This window comes from Megalops cyprinoides, chromosome 21 (assembly GCF_013368585.1).
Source record: "Megalops cyprinoides isolate fMegCyp1 chromosome 21, fMegCyp1.pri, whole genome shotgun sequence".
Taxonomy (NCBI): domain Eukaryota; kingdom Metazoa; phylum Chordata; class Actinopteri; order Elopiformes; family Megalopidae; genus Megalops; species Megalops cyprinoides.
Genome location: NC_050603.1, coordinates 20,447,115 through 20,472,348, shown reverse-complemented (window position 1 = coordinate 20,472,348; position 25,234 = coordinate 20,447,115). Strand labels below are relative to the sequence as shown.

The window sequence follows — 25,234 nt, the reverse complement described above, 5'->3', positions numbered from 1 at the left end:
AAGGCCTTGTGTGCCTGATCTCCTCTCTCACCTAACAATGTCAAAAGAGGTTTGAATTGGACAGAGTGTAATCAACCACATATAATCAAACACACTATGTAAACATTATCATAGCAGTGACAAATGCAATCACAACAAGAGTAATGCATGTAACCCATATTAATCTTTTGATAATCAGAGTTTTTCTCCTCATATACAGTGCCAGTCAAAAGTTTGGACACACCTGATTGAGATAATGGGAAACATGCATTCAAAGTCTTAAAGCTCTAAAGACTTATGCTTAAATGTTTTAAATTTGCTTATTACACAAATATAGTGAAGCTGATACCTATGTATGAATTTCTTTCCAAAAAAATTTGAATTTTAAAAAATATTTTTGGCTACTTTGAAGAATCTGAAATGTAAGATTTGTTTCACACTTTTTTGGTCACTGCATATTTCCATTTGTGTTATTTCATAGTTTTGATGTCTTTATTATTATTCTAAAATGTGGATAATAGTAAAAATAAGGATGGTGTGTCCAAACTTTTAACTGGTACTGTGTGTTCCATGTGTTACATTTGTGGTATTACCCAATGCAGAGATACATCCCTCAAAGATTCAATCACAGGTGATTGACAATGGAATATTACTGAAGTGCAGAACCGGTTTATTAAGAATAAAGCCATTTTCCACTATTTGGCTATGGAAATTAAAACCATCATAAATAAGAGACAGCATGCATGAATTAAAGCACAGAACCACTCAGAATTATTCTTTCAGATTTTTTTCATAGTTTGAAGGACAAATGAATAGAAGGAACAGGAAGAAAGATCAATGCCTTCATTGGTTTGTCGGAACTAGAGAGAGTCCTTTTGTCTGACTGCACTCAAGTGAACCTCTTTCACGTTCAGTGCCTTCAACAGCAGACAAAAGGGAAAAATTAAAATATAGAGAGATTGCTTACCAGGCTAAAATGGTATTTTCTTTCATCTCTGAACGATAATGGCTTTGGCTCACAAAAGATCATTTCGGCCATTTTCTGAAACGCCCTAAACCTTGTCAAAAACCTTATTCCTAAGGATTGTAGTGTATTGTTTCAGACATCTTACCTCTGTAATTGTTTCATCATGTTCTGATGCTCTGCTGTTTAATCTTGTGTAAGAGTGCGAGGCACAACTTAGTATTCTTGTAACGTAACTTCTGATTACAACCAGTGGGCTCATTAGCCAGGAATGAGTTTTGGAGATGTGTCTGGAGATGCAGCAAGTTTGGTGTTATGGGAGTTGTATTTGGTTGTGAATATTCTAGAACCAAGAAATTCTTCCTAAAGACCATGAATACTGAGAATTATGCCACAGCTTATCTGCATTAATGTTGTTTGCCTAAAAACGGTGAAGAACTGAGCATGTGCCAGACACGCCATGTCACTAACATACCTTTGCTCATTAATGTACACTCCGATGTGTAAGGTGGTCTGGAGTGGACCATCTGCCAGATAACTGCATGTTGATGCTCTTGGGCTTTATGCCAAATCAGAACATCTTATATGAACAAATGCAGTTGTTTTTTTTTTTTTTTTGCAGTATGTACCCGCCTGGCTACATAGCACTGCCTTTTATTGATGTGGTAATGTTTCCGTCTGTGGAATGGGAGACCAGGGTTCAGTTCCTTGCTCTGGCAAATTACTTCTTCGCCGCTCCATTCCCCCAACCTCACCACTCACTAGAGAGGACATTGCTGTTGTCAATTTACTCAAAAATGTGTCTTGTAGATGTCTCAATAGGAGAATGATGCTGTATGGGAAATCCAAAAATGGAGGGAAGGTGCACTAGCAGCAGTTTCAGAGGTGTCATTACATGCTGGATCAAACCATTTCTCATTGGCCAGTGGTTTCTCATTACAAATAAACTCACTTTGATTCAAAAATTTATCGACCAGCACTACGTAACAGCTTCAGTGTGCAAGAGGTTGTAGAAGAATCATGTGCTCATTGCTTATTTTTGCCATGCAAAGATGACATCTTAGACAACGTCTGACACATAAGAGCTTTCATGATGAGCGCCATGCTGGGTGGCACATTTGTGATGTAAATGCTTTCTCTGCCTGATCTCAATCCTGGGAAGCGTGTCATTTACATGCTACATGCACACTCATTGAGGCACTAAACTAGGGACAGGTGCACTCTTGTATGTCTTCACAATGGCCACAGTCTTCATATTGAAGACATACTGAATGGGACACCAGAAATAAAGATGCACAGTTAAGGAGTCTGACATAAAAAATAGACAAAATATTAGGTAAAAATGTATCGAAATAATCAGTCAACAATGTCACTGAAGTGCAAGCTGCAAGTGCTATGATTAGAGTGCAGAGGGAAGGGAAACACCTGAGCTCACACAACACGAAACAACACTATGGTCTAATTACAACGTATGCCTCGCAGCGCACCTGTCGCTAAATTTTTGAAGACCAACTTACTGCAATTTACAAGCATTATAAACAATGCATGCTGAGGTGCTGCAAATTTAATCACAGCTGCAGGCAGGGCATTTCAAAATGCCAGATATTAATGAGTCTGGTGCTCTGTCAATACAAGACAAAGGACGAATCTGCAGGAAAATGAACCATCGCTGTAAAATGAGATGGAGCGTCACCTGAGTAATGTCACCATGCATAACAGCTCAAGAACAGTGATTCATTTAGCATACTTTACGCTTGAAATGTACTTCTCGCTAAAATATGTTTGCTTGATTGAATCACCTTTGAAACAGTTTGAATGCATATTTTGTGAGTGAAATTTCATGGTGGATAGCATTCTTTGTCCAAAGTAACAAACTGTTTTTGAGTATTTGTTCACATCTGAAGATGTATGAATTATCCAGATAGAAATATGATTGCAATTAACTGTCTGATGGTACTGATGATGTGGCACCAGCACATCACACAAGTGACTCATGACAACCTGGTGCTTACAATGATCATAGATACACACACGCGCACACACACAATTTCATATTTTATGTTTGTTGTTATGAATGTTAACATATTTAAATCCCCCAGAACAGGCAACCCTACTATCTCCCAAAAATCCCTGTTGGGCTCTGTTGGCTTCTCTTAGTTTTAGCTCTCTCACTTCTTTTTACCGCAGCACCACAGCGCTCACTACAGTGATATGTTCAGCGTTAACAATACATAATTATTGCACTATCACTTATGATCACTTATGAATTAAACCTGATCGATGTCGTTATTAGGTATTTGCGTTTAATGAATGTTACAATTATATGAATGCTGCTCTGTGAGTCTGTACAGACATCTCTCGGGAAAATGAGCCTGCCCATCATTGTCAACACGAGGAATGGCTGCTACATGTTTTGCTCGAAGATTCCAACCAGATATGTTCCCACACAGTCCTTACTCCGGGGAGATAGTTGGGTTGTCAGTCTGATTAATAAAGAGTAATTTCTTGTAATCTCAGGAGTACTTTTAATTAGTTCTGTATTTCCTCTATACATTTCAATGCTCCGTTTTTTTCACGAAAAGAATGATTCACAAATCCCAGCTCTAGCAGATTACATGTTAAACAAATTGTCACTTTAATTGATGCAAACGACAGTTCCCAATAAATCAGCGAGGCATATCTGAGTGATTGTATTATACAGAGCTTGCCACAGCCGTCATCCATCGGATAATTTACATGGTGTATCTGAGACAGTCTCGCCTGTTAAATGCATTAGCCCACAGTATGACTAAAAGCCATTCAGTCTTTTTGAAGAAAACCTTGGTATCTTTTTCGCGTTCTTTTTAAAACGCGCACAAAAGAATATTTTTATACGTCGACTTGCTCGCCATCCTACACAGATTGAGTTTACAAGAAAATCGCTGTAAAGATAAATAGGTAAATTTAGGTTAAAAGATGCTGTGAGGTTTTCCTAGTGCACTGTCGCACTCTTTTTTGTTTTCCTGACGTCTCTATTTGGGTTTGCGCAACTTCAGGCACCCCTTGGGAAGTGGAGCGGAGCGGAGCACCAGCGGTTTGCGTGAGCAGTACAAACGCTCATGCTGGGATGACAGAAAGAAACACGGCAACACCCATTCGGTGCAGGCAGTGGTTAGGCTTGACTTTTTCTATCGGCTATAGTCCGGTTTAGTCCGTTTCACAGTTGGGAGTCGCCTTTCGTCTGAATCCTGTTCCTCGAGACCATGCATCAGAAGTAGTTCGCTACCTCTTCCTTCCGAAATCGCACATTTACTTTGGCGATGCTGGGGGGTAACCGCAACTTTACATTGCTGTGAAACTTGATCTAAATGGTTCGAAACCACAGCACGTGACGTTACCGGGCTTGCAAACACACGGAATATGCCGCTAAACAGCAAATAATTCGACGATGTAAAATCGATGTGGATGCAATTGAATAAAAATGGATGGTCGTGTTTTTATTATGTTTGAATGTGAGGGAGTTTCCTTCTGATGGACACAAGTCAAGCACAGCAGGTAAGACTAATTATACAAGAACGAAAATGTTTGTGCTGAGAGACAGCATTGTCTATTTACAGTAACTGTAAAAACATACAGAGAACTAATGGTCGAAGTGCTCACACTCGCCGCTTTTTATGCGCATTGATTGTTGTATACATTCAAGTAACAATACGTTGCATGTATGTCTTAATCGTGTAATTCATTTAGTTCTCCATGCCTTTAAGTTCAGGATATTGTCTCAAGTTTTATTACCAGTAATTGCCCAGTCTTATAAAGTGTAGGTGCAATGATGCACCAGGTAGAACCTGCAGATATGAACGCGTGTGTCTGTTTGTGTTCGTACGTTTCACCTCAGCAGAAAACAAACAGAAGGGTCGCAGAAACCTCTTGCAATTCAAAGTCTTTCGGCAGATTGAAAGTCTTTTGGAGAAGTGGCAATACTAAAAACCATCTAGATTTACGATAAACACAGTCATGCTTTACAGTGAAGAACGGACCGAGTATAGCTCAAGATATCCTCCCTGAATCTGAATAATTTCAAAGCTGGAATGACTGTGAAATGAAAATCGGAAACTGTATGCGCAAACACGGTCAGTTTATCAAGCGCCTGCTTAAAACGCGTCCAAAGGGCTCAGTTAATTTCCTTCTTCAGACTGTTTTAAAATAATTATTAGCTTAAATACTTGCTTAGGTTGTTGACTTTTGATAAGTCTGGACCGAACGTCTTGAATAGTTAAGCACGTAATCTTAAATCTTAGCAGCCTCGGTAAAGTATGCACTCTGACGTATCAGTTCTATTTGGTGTTAATTGCCGTTGTACTTCATATTCTCCCTACGGCAAGTTTTTAAATTCAGGTGAAAGCTCCGGTTTTGTGTACTATTGTTGTTGAAGAAAATATTAAGGGAAATGTATTTAGCTCAATCTAAACAGCTTCCAGTATTTCTCCACGCGCAATGGTGTTACGCTGTCCATAATACAATTTTACAGTACATTAGAGTAAAATCAACTGACTGTGAAGTCCCATGAAATCAGTAAGCGCACCTTGGGCATAACCTGAGCTCTGTTTTCAGTAGCCTAGGTCTTAACAGAGAACTTGATTTACTGTTAGCGTTGATTTCCTGTTTAGGGGGAGGGAGTTCAGTTTAAAGATGACTATGGTATAGATGAACATTTGTTTTCGTATGCAAATGTAACTTTATGACAGGCGAGCGGATTCTCCCCGGGCTTAATTTGAGCGGTCTGTATATCTATGTATCTCTTAAATATGTATCCTCACCTATAAAGCGCTCTCTCTGAAAGCGAAACATCTATATTTCAATAAAATTTCCCATTTTATAAAGTTGAGTGCGTCACTCAAGAAAGTACTGCATGTATGACTGCATGGAAAATACGGTTTTAAAAACGTGGTTGGTATTCAGGTCATTGCTTGTAATGTTTAAAAAGGAAATGAAAGTCGTTACAGATTGAGGCATCTGCTTTAATGATGTTTGGCTACCTGTTCCGTTTCCTACAGCAACAGGAAAAAAACATCATGTCGTTAGAATAAATGCCGTCCGCGCTAAATTAGATATGAAACACCAATGTCTTAAATGTCTATTTTACCTTGATGAATTTTGGAGATCAAGCAGACATGACACATTATTGGACATCCAGTCTTGTCTTGGGCTGCCCACAGTTGCTTTTCAGTTTACATTTACATTTATTCATTTAGCAGACGCTTTTATCCAAAGCGACTTACATAGGTTACAGTTCTTTACAATGTTATCCATTTATACAGCTGGATATTTACTGAGACAATTGTGGGTTAAGTACCTTGCCCAAGGGTACAGCAGCAGTGTCCCAGTGGGGATCGAACCGGCAACCTTTCGGTTACGAGTCCTGCTCCTTAACCACTATGCTACACTGCCGCCAGTTATCTGAAATAGAGCAGTGATAGGTGATGGACACAAATTTACTGACTTTTTTGGGAGAAAGCCCTCAGGACCAGTGTGTCACTATGTACAGAGACTGTTGGTCTGGATGCATATTACATTTATTCCCTTGCTTAACAGATGCCATTATCTTAGAGTGACTTACATTTCATCTGTGTACAGCTGAATATGGTTTTAGTTACAGATATGCTCAAAGAGACAACAGCAGCACCTCCTAGGAATCGAACCAGCAACCTCTGGAGTCTTGCTCTTTACCAGGGTGCCAGACTGCTGTCTAGAGTGTATGGTAAATTGCAGATGTGCAGTAGTTTTGATGATGTGGTATTATAGGCAAGACACTTTCTCAGATGTCTCCTGTTAAATATATGCAGTATATGCTTCTGATTTGGTAAATCGTCCATTAATCTTACATTGTTACATTAAAGTGATTCCCTCTCTGGGGTTAGTGTTGCTGGCTGTATTCTCTAATACCAAGGCAAAGACAAGGGTAAACAAACATGCTTGTATGCAAGACTACTCAGCTCTATATGGAAATAAATTGTGATGGTGCAAGCATGCTGAAATGTGTGGAAATGAATACAGACTCGCACCGAGTCTGTGCAGAACTTTGCATTGCATGCAGTTGCGAAGCATAAGTGGTTTTCCCTGGTGACTTATATTTGCACATCATCCATTTATACAACTGCTTACTTCATGAGGTCATGCTGGATGCTTGAAGTGCCCTGCTCAACTGCCTCACCCTGACACATGGTTTAAAGTCTGTTCCTTAACTTCTACACTATACTGTTACCTATAATTTTTAAAATACACCTGTCTGTGTATGTAAAGACAATCAGTTTTTTTTCACATTTGTCCCAGTCTTGTGTTATTTTTGCTCCTGGTTTTTGAAGCTGACATTCAAGGCACAGAAATCAGCCTGGAAGCTCTTCTCTATCCTCATTTCAGGGTCAATTATCTCTTCCCCCCTGTTTCAATCACTGTTCTATCATAATGCAGATCCCTTGTAAAAGTTTCTCTGCAGTTTTGGCTTGGATGAAAAGAGACATTTCAGTTACTCCGTGGTGGGTTCTGTCAGATTTCCACTTCGTTTGCTTATCTGAAAAGTCTCAACTGAGCTTATTCTAGCCCAAGGCCATAGAAAGTTAAGGGTATTCATGTCTTTCCTTTGTCTAGAAAGATACTTAAATGCATGACTCACATTTCCTATTTTAGCCTGAGGTATATTGTTCTGCCCTTTAAATGAAAGGCTTTTTCTGAACTCTCAAATCATATTTTTGTGAGTTAAGCCCTAATTAGGGTCCAGTGCATTTTCATATCGGCCCAGACATTTATCGGTATAATGGTGATAAAAATGCAAATAAACTGTATTTGTATAGCACCTTCCATACTATAAAATTAGACTACAAAACGCTTCACAGCATGTCAGAGAAGCATCACATTTAAAGGTAAATGAAACAATATGAGCATTTAGAATTTCACATTTAGAATTATCTAAGCAAAATGAAGCCACAAAATAAATGAAATTGATTTTTGTTGTTGCCAGTGCCAGAGATTCCTTGGTCAGAAATTTATCTTCGTTCACATTTTATCCATGGTTGTGAGTGTAACAATAATTCACCACTCATTATGATTCTAAGAATAGTTTGGAGCTTATCATAAGTTCAGCTATCTGTCTAAAAGTCATTAAGGCTTAAAGAGTACTCTTGAAAATTGCAAAAAAAAAAAGGCATGTGACTTTTTTAGTCTGCATTATAATCCTTGCATGCATAAAAATGAACATTTCCTTCTCCTCTCTCTCTCCCTTGAAGCCTTCTTATATATCTTTGAGTGTGTAACATTATCAATGTCTTATGACACATTTATAACATATTTTAAAATGCAGAAGCCATTTAACAAAGAGAAATTGATTGATTCAAAGCCCACAATGGCTTCTCCTGAACATTCAATAACAAAAATGCAGTCTCTCGATTTGGAAAAATAAAATAATTCACCACTGCCCATCCATGATAGGATTGCTCATCCTAACTTTATTTTCACTTCTCTTAGCGCCCATACTTTTGAAGACAACACTGTTATCTACTAGCAGGAGCACAAAATCTACTCTTTTCTCTCTCCTGGGTTTGATGTGAGATGTGTTCTATTTAAGAAGTCTGTATAGTCACGTCTTTGTACAGGAGAACACACAATGTGTTCAGTGTTATTTCTGCTCTGATATATCTGATAATAGGCTTCTTACATTAAATAGATCACGGTCATGCAGCCACTGCACAAATGAGCTGAAGGTGAAGCAACAATAATCAGATACACCATGCCTCCGTGTTACACACAAACACACACACACACACAAACACACACACACACACACACACACACACACACACACGCACATACACAAACACTGACATATTTTTGAACTTTTACCTTGTCAGCTGTCAACCCCTTTGCATGTTAATGTAATTAATTGCACCTGCAATATATTCAGTGTAGTTTCCATTGCTTTAATAGCCTCCTGTTGTATGTATGCATGCTGTTTATCACAATGTGTGAGTCATAATGTTCACGAGATGGCCCTGAAATGTATATCAGGTCTTTTACTCATATGCGTGTGTATCCATAAAACTTGATCAGCGTTTAGTTGTGATCATGCTCTCCTGATACACATGGATCCTGGCTTTGAATTCAGAGGTGCTGTATCCCTGCAGCTTCACCAGTGTAACCCATGGTGTTTTCCCCATGTCGCCCCTGAGTTGTCTTGCAAGCCGGAGATCCTTCTCAGGGATCACCCTTGGAAAGTCCTTCCACTGTCTCCGGCTGTCCCTGATTCAACAATACATTCATGCCACAGAATGCAAAGCTGGAATACGGAATGCCGTACTCCGTAACGATGGTCATGCATGAGTCCCTGATGAACTGTGATGTCACAGTGTTTAATATGAGATTGACTGGTCCCGTCCATGGAAAAGACCTGGGTTAAATATTTCTTGTCGGACATCTTCATGTGGTTGCGAAATCTGCTAAATCTGAATACCACAGAGAGGGGAAGTACCGTGTAGCACACTGCCCTCGCAAGAGAGAGACTGGTTAAAGTTAACTGGCCTTTGACTGACCTTATCACACCAGTGGTCAAAATACAGTTGTCATCACCCAAGATGAAAATACGGTTTACTCATCCTGGCCAGTATCAACTTGTATTGATTTGATACAACAGCAAAGTCCCTTCTGGGATAGTGCAGTCTTTGTCTTCTAACCACTACATGCTGCCCCAGATCACAGCAAACAGGGTGTGTGTTGTAATAACGAGTTGTGGGGGTTTTTTTTTTTAACTTGATACCCACCCTATTTGTATCTGCTGGTTGTATGTCAGTTTGTTAAGCATTGCAAAGTAATAGAAGACATTAATAATATTTATTGACTACAGCCCCCCTTCTTACATGCAGGATTATTAATTATCTTCATGCTCCGTTCAGTTCATGCGATATTCACTCCATGCTGTTCTCATCCAATACTGCTCTCTTTCAATTCTGTCTTTACTCAATGCTTTTCTAACTCAATACTCTTTCTCATTCAGTACTCTTCTTGTTTTATACTGCTCTATTCCATACTGTTCTCACTCCATACTGTTCTCACTCCAAATACCTTTCATGCTCTGCTGTTGTCACTTCATACAATTCCTCTACAGAAGTCTTACCCTGCATTGCTCTCACTACACAAATTCCTTTTTGCATCTCGTACTGTAACCAGGCTCCCAGAACTAGCCCCATTATGTATCTTTCTTCATACATTTGTTAAATCCACATGTTACAGATGTAACCCCTCTCAAGAAACTGTGCATGTGTATCTGTCCACATACTTGCCAGGCTATATAAAAAGAATCATTTTGGTCTGGTCATTGAAGGCTTTTTGAATATGTATTTGATAAAGGACAGCTTTCTGAAAGGGGAGCTGCCATTCTGAGAGTTGTAACTCAAGCCCACTGCTCCCATAATAACATGCAATTAGTAAATGGGTCAGCGCAAGACATCGGATAGAGGCTACCGCATTTCCTGTCATTTTCCAAATGAATGTGCTGTATTATTCAATCGTTCCGAAGCTCCATTTTCTCTCCCGTGTCTCTTTGTCTCTCTCTTTTTTTTTTTTTTTTTTGCATTCAGGCCTTAATTGCCAGCGTTCAATAAAACAAAGAAAAAGCCCTCTCAAAAGGTGAAGTGCTGAGAAGTCTTATCATATTCAGAATAACTGTCTTCTCGTTTCATTTTTTTTTCTCACTGGCACATTAGAATTTCAGAGTGGAAAGCGTTGTTATTGAGGGAACCCACACAGGGAGGGTGAACTGACACATTTAATGCTGTTTAAATGGGTGTGATTTATACGTGTGCCTAATGTCAGAAAGTGTTTGTTTTTAGGCACTGAATTTGCTTGTTGTCAGTCCATGAATGCAAAACAGACCAGGGACAAAAACAGTCTATTTTATTTGGACCTGTCACAGCAGTAAATGGCATTCAGAGCCAAATTATGCCCCTGAATTTGACTAAGGCTCACCCCTTGATCTAGGTTGACTGCTGTCAGCAACTATTCCACCTGCCGCCTTTTACTGCTTCATGTTGGATCTTTGTATTGATTGTTGGACTGCTTGGGTTGCCATTGATCAGTTGCCTCCAAGTGGTGAGATGCAACGCAACGGGGTTTACCTAGATTCACAAGGCATTCTCCGTGAAAAAATATCCGCATGAGAGTGGAGAGGGGTGGGGGGACGTGAGCAACACTGAGGAAAAATTGGAACTTGTTCAGAGCCATCCCTCACGCTGCGCTGCGTTTCAGCTCTAGCGACATCATCTCTTTGTCGCGTAAGTAAATAAAACAAATAAAACAGTTTGCTCTTTTTAATTGTTTGAAGTGGCACACTAGCAGGGAGTCTTCCTGTGAGAGTTTGTTGCTGTTCCTCTCAGTCTCGGCCCGACCAGAGTCTCCCGCTCCCGGGTGACTGATCTGTGATTCTTCATTCTTATCACTAGGTTTCCTGGCGTTCCGTATTATTCATGCGTTTGATTAAAGAGCAGCTGCTCTGGATCACTGCTGTATGCCCAGTCTGTTTGTCTTGCCCCCTGTTTATTGTATGTTTTTCTCATGCATATGGATATTTCAGTGTAGCATCGGAATTTAAAGAAAATGGATTTTACATTCGCGCCACTTAAGTCCCAAGCTGTTTTTAAGAATAGAGACTGTGATTAGCCTGGCCACAACAGCCCTTGCCCAAGAGGTTTACTATTGAGAGGACCGCTTTTGATATATTGTTTGGAAAAATCAGCAATGGTGCAGATTGGAAGTGCTTTTGTGTGTATGTGTGGGTGTATAGTTATGCTTATTGTATTTATAATCAAGCACATGTTGCATTCGTTGTCTAAATAAAATGACCAACTGTCACATGACTTTACTGTTAATGTAACTGTGTACACTAGCCAGTGTTCTCCATTTGTGTTTTTTTATTTGCATTATCTGTTGTGTGCATTTGATTGGTCCGTGTGATTTCAAATCACTGAACCTTGCTAAACAATGCCTTAAACAAAAACATCTCATTTAGAGATGCAGCCATGCGTTAAAGAGAAAAACAGCTAAATTAATTCCTGTGCACTGGGGTTCAGACCACTGTTTGACACTAATTTGCTGCACCTTGAGATTTTGCAGCAATTAGTTTCAAGAATCCTTTTGAGACACTGTTTTGACAGCTGATTCTAAAAATGCAAATATGTGACTACGAAGAGTCAAAACCAGGCATGTAGAAGGGAAGCACATTATAATAAAAACCAGGCATGTAGAAGGGAAGCACATTGTAATAAGCATAAAGGTGATAAATACATTTTTGTGTGTTTATCCTTTGTGTTATTAAAACCATGTTGGGTCAAGGCTTTTTTGCAGACCTTGGTTTTCATTGTGTTTGTGCCTGAATTAAACTGAAGAAATTTAATTTAATTAGGAATGATTTTTTTTGTAAAGTAACAGTCACTATTTTTGTTTTGTTCTTCTCAGGTTACAGGACTACTCTTAAACGGGTGACTTTCTTGCCCCGGCCACCTAGCCACTGAGGCTCCGCCCCCTGACCGTGATAGGCCCCAAACCCAAGCCGCACCCATGTATCAGGAAGTGGCCTTCCTCGCCGGCAGCACCGAGCGCCAGTTCACCACCTTCCACTTCAACCACCTGGAGAACCTGCACGAGATCACCACCAGCAAGGGCGTCTTCTACAAGCGGGCCAAGCTCCTGGAGCGGGACGAGGACCTGTACCGGCGCCCGCGCCTGGGGGACGGCCGCGGCGGCTCCGCCATCATCAACGTCGGGGGCATCAAGTTTCGCATCCCCTGGACCACGCTGGACGAGTTCCCCCTCACCCGGCTGGGTAAGCTGCGTAGCTGCAACAACCACGACGAGATCATGGACGTGTGCGACGACTACGACGTCAGCCGCAACGAGTTCTTCTTCGACCGCAACCCCAGCGCCTTCCGCACCATCGTGACGTTCCTGGCGGCGGGGAAGCTCCGGCTGCTCCGCGAGATGTGCGCCCTCTCCTTCCAGGAGGAGCTGCTCTACTGGGGCGTGGAGGAGGAGAGCCTGGAGTGGTGCTGCCTGCGCAAGCTCCGCCTCCGGCAGGAGGAGCAGCGGGAGGCGCAGCGGGAGGAGGCGGAGCTGGCGTCCCCGCCCAGCGACGAGCAGGCGCCCAGCACGCACTCGGACGAGGGCCGCATGGCAGGATGCATGCGCCGCCTCAGGGACATGGTGGAGAACCCGCACTCCGGCCTGCCCGGGAAGATCTTCGCCTGCCTGTCCGTCATCTTCGTCGCCATCACCGCCGTCACGCTCTGCGTCAGCACCATGCCTGACCTGCGGGCCGAGGAGGAGAGGGTGAGTGCGCCCCGCCCAGGGCTGAATTCAGATTGTCTCTGGCAGAATTGCATTACACTATTATTCCAACCTATAGGTTAAAACAACCTGGATCAAGAATTTCTCAGAAATCCGATATGCATAATTTTGAATTTCTAAAAGGCATCTATGGCAGCTCTACAAGGAAATAAACCCCACATGAGAGTGTTTGGTTGGATGTTCCAAGCATTTATTATTCAGCTTTGTAAGTGTTGGCTACCTGCTGTGCTCTTGACAAACCCAGCTTTCCAGCAGGATACCTTTTCACTTCTCCCAGAAAGCTTTCACTAAGTTTCAGTGTTCTACCTTTACCACACAGGTTAAATGACGATTAAAATGTAATGTACTGGTTATTTTTCACATAGAGAACAGCTGTCAGTGTCTTTTAAAAGTGACCCCTGTCAGCAGTGAGGGGACCCCACGGGCAAAATGATCTGAGCTACACGGATCCGCTCACGTGAGCTCTTTAAATCCAGGGGCGTGCACGTCCGGCGGGTGCACTTTTACTAATTGGGAGCAGTGTGACGATGGGGGGGGACAGCAGTGGCTCCAGCCTCTCGAGTGCTGCATTACTCACACAGTGTTACAGAGCTGTAACGCTGGCCCCGCCCCCCTCGTACTCAGCATGTGGCCAGACTGAGCCCAAGGAAATGAAAGAGAATTCAAGAGAACATCCAAGCTTTGGGGATTTGCTTTTAATCTGTGAACATTTGTAGTGGGTGTTACAGGAAAGTGCTTGGAACAAGATTCAAGCCTGTTCTTACATTTAAGTAAAGGCAGGCCGAACTTTAAGTCAAACCCAAGTCTAGTTACTATTTTTTGCTTAAATTGTGCTTTACTGACAAAGTACTTGTATAAATCAGATGCAGTAAACACCAATTTGTTGTTTGATCAGCAACCATAATTGTTCTAGTTTTATCAATAATAATAATAATAATAATGTGATAATAGTTCATTTGTTTACAGTGTCTTTCCCACAGTCAACATGCTGAATCTATGAAGAATATATTATGTGTACATTGTTGGCATAATAGAATTTGAATCAAAGCCACTTGATGTCATAATCAGAAAAAAATCTCAAAAGTTCTCTTTCTTTGTACAGTAAGTTGGGTCAACACCCCCAAGTAATGTCAATGAAGCTTAGAATGATTAAAGAAAAACTTGAGGCTTTCCGGGTAATCAAAGAGACGTCGACAATGGGGGAGAAATGCAAAACATCTGATTATCTTCAAAAGAGGAACGAATCAAAGACAGTGGAAGGTTTGAAAGCTTGGGCTCCATCAATTCATCTCCAATTAGTCCAATATTGTGGCTGAACTGGAGGGGGGTCTGCATACATGTGCCTGGAGCATTGTAAGGAGGAATTGTGGGATGTGGTTGGTGGGAAGTCATATATAGGAGCAGGATGTAGGAGGATGTGTGTTTGAGACTGAAAAGGCACTCAGACATAATTTGATTGGGTTTTTACAGCAGCAACTTGACATCTTGACAGTTGTTGACATATCGCTGAAGCGTTTACAAATACAACGCTTTAGTGAACACTTGGCATATTAAAAGTTTATGCATGTCCCTGCTGCAAATAAAGCCTGTATAATTATTAGATCGATTTATATGCAATTGATATTAGCTCTAAATTAAATTAAATTATGAAGTATGCCTGTTCAAAATTAATTACTATATGCACATATTATTCGGTTATTAGGAAGGATTCCTTTAGTGTCAAATAATGTATTAGCAACGTCCAGGAGCAGAAAGTACTGGTTTCTCTGGTGGATTTGCCAGCAGTTTGAACTGCCTTCTTACAGATATGTGGACGCATGCCTCGTTCAACTAATAAGAGGTCCTCTCTTTTGTATTATTGACCATTGTATTAATGTATTAATCTCACCACAAAGACAGAATATCACAATGCCTGTGCACACAAATCTCCATCGCCCTATAATTTAAATATTTTTTTCCTGAAGAATTCCCAGTGAAGAGTCTTCAGTTCCTTTCTCCATAAATCACCCCACTGTATACTGCTCAGCATCCAGAACAGCTGAAGTGTACTGGAGGACACGAAGGCGATTTCCATATTTTTACACTGATAAACTATGAGTTATGTGGGTGCAGACCATCAGCTCTAGACAGTACACGGTATGAGGGCCTGTGTTTCGTTTTTAACTCATGCTGCTAGATGTCTAATGGAATCCTAATTACACCTATTTCAGTTCAGCAGAGCCTCAATTACCTGTGTATTTCAGGGAGCTGTTGAGTTTGTATCCTGGCTTTTTCCATCACACGTTTGTGTTATTTCTTTGTGGTAGAATTTAAGATACAGTGTTCAATAAGAGGTTCAGATGTGGGAGTTGTTGTATGTAACTCATAAAATTTTTGTTAGTGTGATAAACATTTGTTGGCTTAATTAACGTCTCAGAGAGCATCAGGATTTCCACACTTGTTAAGCACAATTTTCCAGAACATTCCCATTCCATTATTTAGGTTCCAGGCCTGATATGCTTATGAAGCTGCAAAGCTCTTTGCTCCATCAGAGGATCTCACCTCATTCTCTAACACCTTTAAGCGCCCACTCGGGTGGCTTGGATCATAGTCTTTTTATGAGACTGTATTTAAAGTTTATCTTATCTTTGGGCATCTTTGGAGATGAAACTAGAAAACTGGGAAATGAGAACACATTTATTCATATATTTGCATTTCCCTCCCTTTTTGCCCAGCATTTTAGCACTTTGCAGTTGTTCATCAGGCACATCTTACCACAGCAGCCTCTGTTCATGCAGGAGTGCAGGGTGAGACAAATGAAATCCTCCAGCACACACGCCTGTCAATGCAACTGTGTACCACACTACAAGTCCCACAGTGCACCAGGAGGTAGACACAAAGGATAGGTGCATCTCTCTGATGACACTCGAGCAACTAGTAGGCACCTGAACAAGTGCTAAGAGCAGTTTGACAAGGGGACCCCGGCTGACCCATCCACCCCTGCCCCTGATGGAGCGAAGCCGATGTGTTCTGCTTCTGTGGGCTCCTGGCCAGTTTAGAACCGAAGCCTTGGGACTCAGTCTGTGCTTGTGACAAGCTCCTTAACTGTCTGAGTCACTCAGACTCAGGAGACCCCGACTGGGATATTTGTTGATAAGTGACTCAGTTATTGAGCGTGAAAGGTTATTTCAAGAAGTCAGCGCTGTCTCCTGTTTACCATGGTGCGCGGTGACCGATTCCAGTCCTGGGTGGTTAAAATGATTTTCCTCTTCCTTCACAGAATTGCACTTCTGAGGTCCCCCTGTGGATAATTCTGTGAATCACTAGTGATTCTTGGCTTAAACATAGAGTGCATTCCGAATGATGACACCGGACCCATTCCAGCGCTGCAGAGCCATAATGGCCTCTCCCTGGTGGACAGTTAAGACGTCCCGCTGAATGTGTTTGGGGGCAGAGTGTGTGAGCAGGCTGATGGAGTGGGGTGAAGGTGAAAGGAGGGTTTAAACACACATAGCGTAGCGTAGCGGCTCTGTCAGTCTGCGCTTAAGCACACCATTGGGACCAAAGGCAGGCCGGCTGGAGACAGCTCCCGCCGGTCTATTAGGGGGATAACACTGAGCCTGACCGTGAGTGATGGCTCCAAAATCAATCCTGTAGAGGGATAGAAGCTGGGGTAAGAGCTGTGTGCAGGAAAGCAACAGAAACCACCCCCTATAGCAGAGGTTCTCACCCGGGGGGGGAGGGGGGGGGCTGTGAGCCCTGAAGGGTACTTCATGGTACTGCAGGGGGAAGGTGGGGGGCTGGGGGGTTTGGGTCAGGTCTGATACAGGTCTGTGTTAAAATGTCTCTCACAGACTGCTTTCTGTGGACTGAAACACCCATGTGACAAAGCTATTTTGCAGTCGTGCCAAGGCTCTTGACTACTGAGCGATTCAGTTGGGGGGTTGAAGCCTGGAGTTGAGGGAAGTGATTTGCTGAAATGAGCTGTCAGTTCTGATTCAGGAGCTGGGAGCTGATATGTGAAGAAGTGGTGGGAATTGACGTGGATCCAAACGTATAGTGGGAGTAAATTGAAAAGAACTCTTACGGAAAATAAAGCTGTTTCCAGCATATTACATATATAGAGAGTTTTAAATCCTTAAAAAGTCTGACTTCATCATGTCATTGCATTTCGCATTTCGAGTTTTGTGTTAGTGTTGTGCCTGGAATGTTATGGCATTCCACAGCCTAAAGGAGATGTTCTGATAGGAAAGTGGAGTGCCTGACTGACTGGATTTGGTGGCTGTTCTCTGTCACTGGCACTCAGTGGTGAAGTGCATCTGTCCTGTGGGCAGAAGGCCAGAAATGTTCTAAGCAGGAGGGGAGATGGAGTGGAAGACTGAAAAAGGGAGTGAGAGGTGGGGGGAGAGATGGGGGGAAGGAGAAAGGGAGATAAAAACCGAATGAAAACAAGAACAAGTCATGAGCGGCGACACGGAGAGATAGAGGGGGAGAGAGATTTTCAGAGTCGAGATAACTCACCGCAGTGCATTTCTGACTTTCTTTTTCATCGTTCTCGTCGCATGCTGGAACCCCGAGGCAAAGGAGTCACTTCAAAAGCCAACGTGCAAAGTGTCACCTTGCGTCTCACAGAAGTTGATAGGTGCCTTGATCCTCCAGAGCCAGCCATCGACATACCCGTATGCCAGTTCAAGGGACTCCCGCAGAGACACCTTCGGGCAGGTGGCTTTGTTCTGCTCCCTGCTGAACGGGCAGGTGATGGCAAATACCACTGATGCCACCTGGTACCTCACCCCAGAGCTGGCAGTGATCTGAGGGGTTTCTTACAAGCTGCTTATGAAAGCACTTCATTTGAGAGTGTTAGCAGATCAATTTGCCTTGTTTTGCTAGAGTTTATCCTGAATGCTCAGAGGATTGCACAACATAATCTTACTCTTGCTCTCAAATAACTGTCAAAATAAGGTGGGAGATAAGTCTACTTCAGAGTGATCTACAGCTAGGTGAAGAAGATAGATACAAAATTTACACTAGCTGACAGTCTTTTAATGTTTGCATTATTTATCTCTATTGTGTCAGCAAAGTGTAAGTAAATTGATGTTTTTTTTCCAGAGTGACTTCAACAGCTCACTTCTTCTTTATCTTTTAAAAAATAGTCTATGACTCTGAGTGTTTACTGAATCATTTGAAGCATTTTGCTCAGGCCTACAGCAGCATTGTGATGAAGATGGCCAGCTCCACCTGGGAATTAAACGTGGAGTCTTCCACAATACTTTACATTTTGACATTTACATTCTACATTTATCGGTTTGGCAGATGCTCCTATGAAGAGCGTGTTACAGAGTATAAAATAAAAAGTTCACATCATAAGGTTATATGAGCCAACAGTACATACAGAAAAGGTCAGACCACTTCTGAACAGGTCAGTCTGTCACACTGCTATAACGAGCAGTGCCGTCCAGAATGCAGGAGTGTAACACTAAATGTCATTTCAACAAGTGCAGTAATGTCCTATAGTAATACACAAGTGATGAAAGCTGAAGTGATTGGGTAGGGGAAACAAGATGTAGTGTGAAGAGGTAGGTCTTCAATCTGTGAAGGAAGAGGGCCAGGGATTCTTGTCTCCCTGACTGGTATGGGAAGCTAATCCTACCACATTGGGGCAAGGACAGACAGGGGGCTTGGATCAGAATTGTGACCCCCTAAGGGAAGGAAAGACAGGTGACCTACTGTTACCAAGCGGAGTGGTCAGGCCAACGTGTAAGGTTCATATCCCTGATGAGCTATGAATGAATGCTCCCAGAGGGCAGACAAGTTCTTCTGCATTTGTATGCTTGCTATATCTGTGAGAACTTTGCACTCCACCTTCAACTCTCTTTTAAAGTCTTATTTCATTACTTCGGAGACAGCTTTTCACAAATGTTTCTTTTCATTTTGCTGTTTTCCTCCTTCAGTAATTTAGACGATGAAAGTGAAGTCTCCGGTGAGGATCCCCCCCCCCCCCCCCCCCGTTCTAGTAACAGTGCAATAACAGCCTCCATTCTGCTGCTTGTCTGACAGCAGAAGAGCTGCTCTCCCAGCTCATGGGAAGTCAGGAGAAAACTCGGCACGCAATATGCAGTACTCAGTCAGCAGAGAAACTCTTTGATTTACATCATTATGGTCGAAGTCCCCATGTTGACTAGATTGACAGTTGCGGTATGAAAATTTAAATGAATTATTGATAGATATTGTGCCCCACAGCATATGGAGTGAGCCGACAAAGAATCTCGGAACTTTCCAATTTACTCAATCTCCCTCCAGCGGGTTTCACTGGCAGCGGTACAAACACGTACCGGCTTTTTTGTCCAAATTCGACCCACAGCCCCATAACATAGCAAGGGAGCATGTGGTCTCAGTACCCGGTCTGAAGGCTTAGCTGGCAGGGACGGGTCCGGTCGCGGTGGCATGTCCCCTGCGGGCTGGCTGATCGTTATAAAGGTGGAAAAAGTCCGAGTGGCTCTCCCCTGTGGGGTCGACTTCCTCTGTGACGGATCGCATGTGAGCTGCATGCGTGTGCCGTGACAGCGCCCCCCCAGTCTCCTGTCGCTCAGCGTGTGGCTCTGGGGCGCTGTCAGCCGTGATGGAGGTCTGGAGAAAAACAGACGGAGAGGCCGCGCTGCCAACCGCGACTGGCTCACGCTGCTACTGTGCGGTACAGTGTGTGCTGTACGCAAAAATACCCGATTGTTCCACAAAACTTTGAATGCCCCTGGACAGCTTCATCTTTGTATGAGTGAAGCGCCCTCCACATGATTGAATGTCAGTTCAACTGTCTGAATGCAATTTACGGTGCCAGTGCGAGTAGGATCTCGTTCAAAAATGGATTAACCGTTACAACTGCACATTTTATTTGTAGGGAGAGAATTGCGATTAATACTTTACAATGAACGGCCCACTGATTTAATTATGCTAATGGCAAGCTCCAACAAGCGAGAGGATCTTAAAAGGGCTAATTTCAGCAGCTTTTTCAGAAAGCAATTAAAGCAATCCTGCGTTAATCTGCTACTTTACATGTAATTTAAACTACATGGGATTAGTAGCTACTATTAGTTCAGATGGTGATCACTGTGGTGCAAGTAGGAATGAAGAACTGTGGCAGGCCTATCTGAAGGGAGAAAACTACATAGCATAAGAATTTTCTGAATTTTGACGTTGCCCGGTTATCGCAAACATTACCTTTTACTTTGGGTGAAAAATGGTAAAATTGTGAAGGCAAAAGAGGCCTCTGGGGTTAACTCTGCTTCATACATTTCAAGCATTTTATTCTTGTCATCCTAAAGTCCCATTATCAATTTGTAGGTTTCCTTTGGATATCGTATGTCTCGTTAGGTAGCCTAGCATGTGGTGGACTCGTGGGTTTTTGTTTTTTCAACCCGGTTGGCATAATGTCATTGAACCCTGAAGCAGGAGATTTTATCTCAAATGAAAACAGGCTCTGTACCTGAGAACTGTGGGCTTGAGTACTGGTTGGCAATGCTGTTGGATAGTCACGGCAGTAAATACCCAGCTACATAAACAGTGTGTGCAAAATGCAAAGACTGGCCCTGATTCAGGGCACCTCCTTTGCAGACCAAGGCACACACGCAGTTTTAATAATGTGGAGTGATGGGTGAAATATGAGAGTACAGTAAATTAATTACAAGGATGCAAACAAACGTCTCTGCGGTGTAGATACAGCCAAATCAGTATCAGATCAACCCATTGCTGGTCCTTGGCGAGATTAACCATTCTGTAATCTGAGCAACACTCGCGTGCGTTTTGTTCCAGAGGGTGTGCATCCTTTTGCATGTTGTTTGATTCACAGTGCATCATACGCATTAATCGCATGACTGGCTTTTTGAAAGGACGGTGCCATGTTGATCTAAATGAATAACCGTGTTTTATAAATTGGATTTGCATAGTTTACCTATATGCAGGATTTATTTGTGTAAATGTACTTACTCTGCAAGAAAGACTCCCGTAAAAAAAGAGACTTATATACAACAGAGGCATATTCGGAAGATAAAAACATAGTCCTTAATGGGCGAAATTCATTCGAAATGTTTGTAATATAAAAATAAGAACTCAAAACCTATTTCTTTGACTGTACAAATAGCAACAATCAAGTGCTGTAAAGTGGGTGAATGTTCGCAGCTGGTCTTCTAAAATGGAATGGAGGGTCTATTCAAGCCTCTCAGTTTGACGTCCGTAACCATGACTGACTCACAGAATTTGTTTGGTCATTCCATATACCCGTCAAACCAATGTTGTGTTGTGCAAATGGGTTTAAATTCCTTACGTGAAGTGAAGTAAAAAGCGCACTGCGATGAGATTGACTCCAGGCCTAAGAGAATAAGCCTACTATCTCTTATCACTTATTCTGAGCACACTTCATAAAAGAATTCACTGGACTGGACACCTCTCTTGCATTATTCAGCTCTTTATTTGCCTAGCATTCGAATGAAATTTTCTGTGTTATGTGAGCGTGAAGTGGGGAGAACGAACGAAAATTTCCTCTCTGGTGTTGGTTTTCTGTTTATCGAGTCGGCATACATTATTGATTCGGTGTTCCCGCCAGAATTCTCCGTCTACCCCCATTTTCTTGTGCATCTTTCAATAAATAAAATCAAAACATGCTAACACGATGATGGCAAATTAAAAATTTAGCGGGTTGCCGCGTTGAACATACATCTCCCTGTGCTTGACATGGAAAATAAATTGATTTTGAGAACACTCAGCGGCGTCCCTATGAATAAACTAGAATAACAAAGCTTCCAAGAGAATAGCTGATAAATGATAAATATGTGACAGAGACATTGTCTTGAATACAAAGATAGACTACAGTAATTCATGGCGCACAGCCAGAGGAGTAGCAGCTAGTAAGGTGGCAGGAATGTGTAACTGGAAGGAATGGCACCCAGAACTCTCCTTCCCCTGGCTATTCACTTAATAAGGTAATAATTACTTGTAATCATATTTTCAAATATTTACGAGCTCAATTACTGTCGTCGGAAATTAATTCCATAAAGAAACTGTAGCATGCCAGAAGGAAATGAATGTATGAGTGAGTAACAGTTGGCTTAGCTTATGCTGATTCTGGGGAAAGCAAAATCTCTTAAATTTTTATCATAGCGGTTCAGTTGAAGTTGAGGGAGGGAAGGGGAGGGAGTGAAGGAGGGAGAGGGTGAGCAAGAGAGAGAGAGATAGTATATTTCCGTGTTTCCCAACCCTGCTCCTGGAGGCACACTGTCCTGCATATCTTCTATGTATCCTTCCTGCTTGACTAAATCAGGTGTGCTCAGCTAATCAAAAGTGCCACTGATGAGTTCAGTCAGGTAGGTAGAGCAGGGATAGATAGAAGATATGCAGGACGGTGTGCCTTCAGGAGCAGGGTTGGGAAACGCTGGTATATTTTAAGGATGTGATGAGCAGTATTTTTGGGGGGCAATTATCACCTCGCATTTCATGTTTTGCCAAAAAAAAAAAAACTATTGCTCATCCATGGGTTTGAAGAGACTGAGGTGGAAGTAACATGAAAACTCCCTTTAAAGTCTGTCCTCTCATTAGGAGGCAGAAAACAGCTATCCTCAAACTGTTTGATCAAAAGAGAACTTCTTGTTCTTCATCATGAAATGGAATGAACGTAGGTCCCTGTAACTTTGAAATACATTTAAGAATATCCTGTTGTACCTATTGAAATCCAGAACTACTGAATCTCCAAAACGTAGTCATACAATAATCCCATATTTTCATAAAAGACTGCTTTGTGCTCTGTGCGCAACTTGAGTTGTTCTGTGTAACTGCCGCTTGATTTAATTGTGTTGTTTTTTTTCTCTCGCAGGGCGAGTGCTCTCAGAGGTGCTATAACATCTTTGTGCTGGAGACGGTGTGCGTGGCCTGGTTCTCCCTGGAGTTCCTGCTGCGCTTCATCCAGACCCAGAGCAAGTGCCTCTTCCTGCGCACGCCCCTCAACGTCATTGACGTGGTGGCCATCCTGCCCTACTACATCACGCTCATCGTGGACTCGCTGTCTGTCGGGGAGAAGCCGGCCGGCTCGGGCAACAACTACCTGGAGAAGGTGGGGTTGGTGCTGCGGGTGCTGAGGGCCCTGAGGATCTTCTACGTCATGCGCCTGGCCCGTCACTCCCTCGGCCTGCAGACGCTGGGCCTGACAGTGCGCCGCTGCACCCGCGAGTTCGGCCTGCTCCTCCTCTTCCTCTGCGTCGCTATGGCGCTCTTCGCCCCGCTGGTCTTCCTGGCGGAGAGCGAGATGGGCGCCAAGCAGGAGTTCACCAGCATCCCCGGGAGCTACTGGTGGGCCGTCATCTCCATGACGACGGTGGGCTACGGGGACATGGTGCCGCGCAGCATCCCCGGCCAGGTGGTGGCGCTCAGCAGCATCCTGAGCGGGATCCTCCTCATGGCCTTCCCCGTCACCTCCATCTTTCACACCTTCTCCCGCTCCTACCTGGAGCTGAAGGAGGAGCAGAGCCGGGCGTCCCGGCAGAAGCCCGACTCGCAGGACAGCACCAAGTCCCAGAACAGCGAGGACTCCCAGGAGACGGACAGCTCCTTCCCGGCCATCATCGACGCCTCCGTGCACAGGAAGTCCATCGCCATGGCGACACAGAAGGCCCTGGAGAGCAGGAAATTGCCGAAGACCTAACGCAGAAACCGCCCCCCCGCTGGGGGGGGGGGAGAGAGGCGGATTTGAGTCAAAGTGCAGCCACTTAGGGAACCGTGTGTTGGACAGTTGGTCACGCACTTCGACAGACGAACGAGTGTCTGAAAAGGCGGGACACTTTCACGGAAAAGTACTTTTTCCCAGGCTAGGACAACAAAAGTCGTTTTACGGACGTGTAACGGTTGATTTATCCACTGCAGATAGAAATAACTGCTATCAATTAAACGCTACTCACAGGACTTGCCTGTCACCTTGCTTTCTGCAGAAGTGGAGTATGGCTCCACAGCATGGTATGGAGAACAGAGGGAACATTCTGTTCGACTAGAAGGGACTCACTCAGCAGCCTTGTAGAAAGCTATCATCATGGAATAAAAAGAATCCTATTCAAAAATGCTCATTTTGGTAAGTGTGCACTGAGCCACAGTAAGGAAATTGTTCTGTATAATTGACGCATTTACAAAAATTTTCTGTATGGTTTGCTTCTAGATTCAGTAGACTCAGGTTCAGCAAATTTTAATAAATGTAATGAAACGTGCCAGATATGTCCTTTCCGTGTACACATTTCATTTGACTCAAAGCATCTTTTGGTATGTCATGACCTGAGAGCAGTAAGGCACTTGTACTGCATTTGTATCCATGGAATATTTCAGATTGGCTAACAGATCGTATATGAGATGCAATTTTCCCCAAGGCAGACATTCTACTGTTTCTTATTCCATGTTCATAGAGCAGGCTGGTTTTACTGTCCAGCACTGGTCTCAGTGTTGAAACTGTTAACTAGGAACATGTATCTATAAATTGTTTGTAAAATGCTCCACCTCAGAGTGACCAAAACTCTGATTCAGATGCTGGTAACAACAGCAACTGAAAGAAAGGGAAAATGGTTGAAATACCTCAGTCAGAGCCAAGGAACAGGTTTCAACCCTTATACTCACTGCCATGGATTTCTCAGAATAATCTCCCACTCAGAGCTGTTTCTTTTGTTACCTGTGTTTGAGCCATCCACAGCTGCACACAGATTCGGTTCAATAAAGACTGCGTTTTCCACTCATGACTACAGTTGTTCCATTTTATTTATGATTTTTTAAAGGCCCCCATTCAAGCAATGTATGCTCTTCACATCACATTAACCTGTAAATAGACCTCAGCAGATTTTGTAAGTTTATTTGTACAAAAAAATTCCCAAAAAGCTGAGATGTTTCCATTCAGTACTGCTCCATCTTTCATTCCTGTACCAACTCCCTGTA

At 42.8% G+C, this 25,234-nt stretch overlaps 1 protein-coding gene across 2 annotated transcripts; it reads left to right on the top strand.

The window, feature by feature from the left end:
• The first annotated feature begins 3,985 nt into the window (after positions 1 to 3,985).
• On the top strand, positions 3,986 to 24,454 carry kcng2 (potassium voltage-gated channel, subfamily G, member 2). 2 transcript variants are annotated; one of them, XM_036515791.1, is made up of 3 exons: positions 3,986 to 4,477; positions 12,419 to 13,288; positions 23,145 to 24,454. In XM_036515791.1, exons 2-3 carry the CDS (start codon positions 12,521 to 12,523, stop codon positions 23,967 to 23,969), a joined length of 1,593 nt encoding a protein of 530 aa, XP_036371684.1. In that variant the 5' UTR covers positions 3,986 to 4,477; positions 12,419 to 12,520; the 3' UTR covers positions 23,970 to 24,454. The 2 variants fall into 2 exon arrangements, with proteins under 2 accessions (XP_036371684.1, XP_036371685.1); XM_036515792.1 differs by lacking the exon at positions 3,986 to 4,477 and adding an exon at positions 4,989 to 5,052.
• Positions 24,455 to 25,234: the final 780 nt, after the last annotated feature.